The 5,578-nt window shown below is 41.5% G+C and overlaps 1 protein-coding gene across 1 annotated transcript in view; it reads left to right on the top strand.

Moving 5' to 3' along the window:
* LOC131886727 (uncharacterized) overlaps nucleotides 1–614 on the top strand; it is a gene marked incomplete in the record, with an annotated part of 2,293 nt that extends 1,679 nt beyond the window's left edge. Inside the window, 1 exon segment of the mRNA XM_059235128.1 lies at nucleotides 66–614. Coding sequence (XP_059091111.1) covers nucleotides 66–80 — 15 coding nt within the window.
* Between the last annotated feature and the right edge of the window lie 4,964 nt (nucleotides 615–5,578).

Consider the following 5,578-nt stretch of genomic DNA (forward strand, 5'->3'; position numbering starts at 1 on the left):
TTTGATGGTAAAGTTTTCGATTACCCTTCAGTGCATCTAAAACAAATGTATTCTTTCATTTTCAGCGAACCCATCGCTAAACAAGAACCTATTGGAACTGGATCCATGACCAAGTCCATTTGGGAAACCACCAAATCTTCTCCCCGATCCTCCTTCTCCTCCAAAAAGTCCCCTAAAACGAAACCCCGCCGAGATGTATCGGAATACCCCATTGACGGTTCCACCCACCTGACCCTCTCCCCTAAGGCGTCTCCTCCGGATTATTCTCGGAGCGATAACTCCGTAGATACGCCCCCTCCTCGCCCCGAGAAGCCCTCCAGCCTCAACTATGCCAACCTCGATCATCGGCCTTTCATGAATGACCCCCGGAATCAGGTCCTACCTCAAGCATCCGTTCATCGACGTGAATCCCCCACCAATTATGCTTCCATCCAAAAATTCAGCTCCACATCACATTCCTACTCGTCGTCAAATAAGTTCTTATAATTCAGATCATCTCTAATATGTCATTTATTTTATGAATGTATCTAATGCTTGATGTTTGCGTGTTTGAAAGTCAGTCAGTACACAAATGATGTGAATGAAATGAAAGACTCTTAAGTCGACAGACTGAATCTTTCCACCTACCAAAATATCATTTGGGAATTATATTAGTCATATTAAGGCGAGATTTGTGAGACATCCAATATCTTCATAGTTGAGTTTGACGTGTTTCTAATCTTTTTTAATGTTTGCCCAACAACATGCTTTGGTTTTTAACATTACTGATAAGCCTTGGGCGCACTCGATAGTTCTAATCTCCTTTTGCTTTAAACCTTGAGCAAATAATAGTTTTGTATGCCTAGATCCTCTGCTTTTATCATCCTCGTGTTTTACTCGACGTTTGTCAACTTCAACTGACCTTTTATCTTTATGAGAGCGTTGTCTTCACTAGAACTATTGGAGAACAATGTTGATATACTGGAGGTGAGCATCAACCGAGTATACCTACAGAGCTGTTCATGTGAAATCATCATTTGGACTTGATCTTTCTTGCATGCCTTTAAGCCCTCATTGAGTCAAAAGTGTAGGAATGTCGCACCTTCATCGTCCTTGAGCAATGCGATAAGACACCTATCTTCCCGGTTCTGGTCTCACTTTGAGGATTAACCTAAGAATTACTGAATCCTTCATTAAATCAGAAAAAGGAGAAATTGATCTTGGAGCACCTATACTGGAGCTGAAATACTTATAATATATTGGGTTTGATGCAAACTGAATATATGATGAATTTATAAAAGATTGGACTGGAAGGTTAGACGTTACCACAGGTACAGATGCAGATGCAATCACTTCGAGATTTTGTTGTTCCGGCAAGCCCGAGCTGTGTGCGCGATAAAGCCTAGGATGCACTCTCTGGATTGGGGTTGACTTTAAACATATTTGGTTTCCCCATTGTCAAGATAAAGCTCCGGACTCAGTGAGCAGATGGGTTGTTTGATCATTCAACATGAAATAAAGAAGGGTAAAATGAATCTGATGTGTTTTTTTTAAATTAACTGGAGCTGAATTGGTAACTGGAAGAGTGCCCCTCCAGCCGATTGAAAGCAGCGCTTCTACGATCAGAAACCATGCCCCATCACCCATCCGTTCTCGAATCGGATCGGCCTGCCATGCTCGCAATGCACTCTGTAGGCCTTGCGGCCTCTATGGTTTGAATTGGGTAATCCTGACATATCTCGTGTGAATCTGAATCATTTACATTATTTACCAACGCTGAATTGAAAACCTACGCATATGCAGCCCTTTGCCATGCAAACGCTCTCTCCTGGCACATTACATTAAACCGGTTTGAGCAAGCTGTAAGAGCGCTCTTTTGGTCTAGCATCTGGGCTAACCTTTGTGTGGGTCAAACGACACAGTTCTCGACCCACCCAAAACAGTGCTACCAAAGGCTAACCTGATGAAAGCATTTGAGCCAGGCACAAACCAGTAATTTGAAGCGTGCAAGAGCAGAACGTTTCTGAATGTGGGTATGATAGAGCTCAAATTGTAATTTTCATCAAGATGGTGGAATCACTCAACGGAAACGGAAGCAACAAGTCTCAGTTATTTTCCGGCCACGCCCGCCATCGTTAAGCGCGTCTTGAAGGCCCAAAAGAGACAATTCGGACCATCCAGGCCCGTCATCAAAACATCAAAAGTGATGAACACACCTAGAAAATCAAGCAATCAAAAATGTTAAGGAAATAATAAAGATAAGCAACGAAGGGAAAAATACTGAGTTGGACAAACGTTGCAAATAAACGATAGCCGCTATGTTAGAAGACGGGAAGTAACGGGTAAAGGAAATCAATTTTTGAGCGAAAGCAGCGCAAAATCTTTAAAATGTAAGTTCATAAAGTACCCCAAGCAATGCAAATAAATGGGAAGCAATGAAACAAAATTAATTTTCATGCTTTGAGCTGATACACAAATCAGTAACATACTAGTTTTATTTGGAAATTTAAATCAATTGGCTGTCCTCAATACACATTAACCTGTATATATGTTTGTCCCTTTGCAATGTTTTCTCTTGTATTCATCAGGCAGTAAGCAGATTCAAAGGGAGCTGCTTTATATATCAACCAAAATGGCTTTTGAAATGTTCAAACCAGTGGTCTCAATCTCATCACTGTGCAGACATTTGTTATCTTGGCATGGAAATTCATATACGCATAGGATATTTTGGCCAGCTCAGAAACATATCTCGAAACTTTGAATTTATAACCAAACGCTATTCTACTAACAACTCTTGATTTAACCAAATGAAAACGTAATATCGGTGCTCTTATCCACTTGACTAGCGTCATGTATCATTAAGCACCAAAGTGTTTGGCCAATTTTGGTTGGCTAAACTACCGCAATTTCTCAGGCGCCTTGGAACCACTTCAAGTTTCCCGTTTTTTGTACCATGGGAACCTTGTCAGGTGTGGGTGATTATCTCTGATATTTGGCTCAGTCCTCGGCACACATCGCATCCTTCTTCCTCCGTGGGCAAAATCCTAAATTTGAGCGTTGAAGAAGGAGAGAAAGAGCTTATTCATTTTGAGATTAATTTCAAGCATTTGTAATGGGCGGCTTATACTATTTGAAAGCTTCCTGAATATGAATGTATACACGTATTATCTCTCCCTAAGTCTCTCAACTTTCAATGTCTGCAATGCATTGAATGGAGTGCTGTGGCCATTCATGGGTATCTTCGAATTGAAAACATAAGCCGTATTAGCGCCGAGTTTCTACAAGTGCTACCTGCATGCACTAGTACTTAGTTCTTTGTTTGTAAACATGAAGAATGGAAGCGAGTGCAAAAAACGGCAAAAGTAATCAGCTAATTTATGTTCCTTACCCCCTTTCAAGATGGAATGAGCGTGGATCAAGACGAAAACTTTCCAAAAGAAACGTGAACGAAGACAGATGTAGACAAGATAATTAATCAAAAGTGGAACACAATGGCGAGTGTTCCGTCTTTGGGAAGCCTAAGCCGGGTCTGGGACCAATGAGCCCTTGGGAAATTGGACCATTGTGGTGGCCATTTTCAATAGTTTGCCTGACATGAAATGCTTTGTGGATTTATATGTCCCGCGGAACTGGACCAAAGGCTTGAGAAGAAAACTTGAAGAGATAAGAACGACTGGACACGGGGAGGTTGGGTTTTCGCCCAAGAGAAGAGCAATAGTTCGTAGAAAAACCTCTCTATTGTCCTATGGTCCGTCCACGTTCCCTCTTTCCTCACAATTTGTTTCTTCATGCATAGAACATTGGACATTGATTTATTTTTGAAGGCGGCTGAAAGGGGGATGGATACAACACGGCTGTGTAGCCAGCATGCATGATGACACATCATCTTGTGAACGTGTACATATCCCAAAGGTTCCAGCTTATTCACGCAGGTTGAACCCACCTCCTTCCAGCCAGTTACATTTTAACTCACACGTGCATGGGTCATCAATCATAATTAAAATACAGAAATTAATTTCCAAAAACCACCATGTACTACATTGTTGGTACGGCGTTGGAAATGAAATTTGGACCACTGTTTCCACATCCTTATCCACATTATTGCGAGGGTTGTTCCTCGGTGGAGCGATGCTAGTGCCATGGAATTGGGAGTGTATGGAGCAGCATGCAAGTCTAGATTCTTCCATTCGCTCCTCGAAAGGAGTGGAACAGCGTTGCAAATGATGTGGAATTGATGCGAAACATTGTGTGCGAGTGACGTGATAAATTGATATCGTAAATTTTCTTTTCCACTCCTCCTCGGCCATTTGCAGCTCGCTTCGAAACCCCAACGTTGCCTTGGCCCGACTTAAATCAAATTCCAGTGGACAAGGGATTGTTCAGGAACATATGATGATCCTGCACGCTGCCAACCACAGGATCAGTTCTGGAATTAATTGCTCAAAGAACGAAATAGTTAACAACACAGTGCGTGGTTCTAACTCGGGGAGCAATCTCCAGACCGGCCAAGTATGCATTATACCCAAGGCAATCTCGACAATGATCACGTCACACAATTAAGGCTAGACCGCTCTTGTTTCTATCAGATAGAAAGTTCATTTGCCCGAATAATGTACATGCTGAATGCAGTTTTCAACAGGAAGCTCATACCAGCTTCGGGAACCATATTCTTGTACTTGAGAAAGGACGCTAAAAGAAAATGCATTATGTAGAACTGTGATAGCACATTTAAGCTCGTAGCTTTGAACTAGAGCTCAAGAAAGTGACCAAACGAGCTATACTATACTGCATAAGTCAAAAGAGAGCAGCCCATGATATGATAATGTACGTTATCCAGGCCGCATAATAATGTGCGATGGCAGTATTTTGCGTCAACCACCTCCCTCGAGATCCTCAAACGAGGTAGTGAAACTCCTTTTTGGCGCGTTCGTTTGGGTGCTTAATGTTCCTTATGTGTTGGGAACATCATTTACTTCAATGAACATAGCCCTCATTACCTTAGACAAAAAACACATTTCTAGATTTAGTTGGCTCAAATTTCTTTTCAATGGATAAACATTATTAGTTCCTTAGGCACATCTGTTTCCTAAGCAAGGCTGATGATTTTGTTATAGAGAGTTTCGTTCCAAAATATCAAGATTCAAACGATCAAGGGTATTGTTCAAATTTTGGGAACTTTGAAATCGGAAAGACAAATGCAATCTTCGACGCATTTGCTTCCAAGTTGGAACTTGAACTTGGAACCAGAGGAGAGAGAGCAATACGATTACTTGTTTTTACTCGATTAGTCGACAAATAATTCTGTTCCAAGCCCCTAGCAACTACCGATTGTCTCATGTGTGCGTATAAAACTCTTTCTTCGTCTCTTCAGCTTGTGGCTGACAAGAGCGAACCGGGTCATTATTTGTGTCGCAGGGAACGTTATCGTGGGATGATTTATTTGACATTTACGGCACATTCCGCCTCTTTAATACAGTTGGAAAAAACTTTGGAAAGGTTTTCATTTGGCAGCCAAAGATGTACGTATCTTGGCTTATAAAGACTTACTCATGACCTACTTGAACCCAAACTTTGTATTTTTTACGAGGTTGCCTTTTTT

The sequence above is a fragment of the Tigriopus californicus genome, chromosome 9, assembly GCF_007210705.1.
Source record: "Tigriopus californicus strain San Diego chromosome 9, Tcal_SD_v2.1, whole genome shotgun sequence".
NCBI classification, from domain to species: domain Eukaryota; kingdom Metazoa; phylum Arthropoda; class Copepoda; order Harpacticoida; family Harpacticidae; genus Tigriopus; species Tigriopus californicus.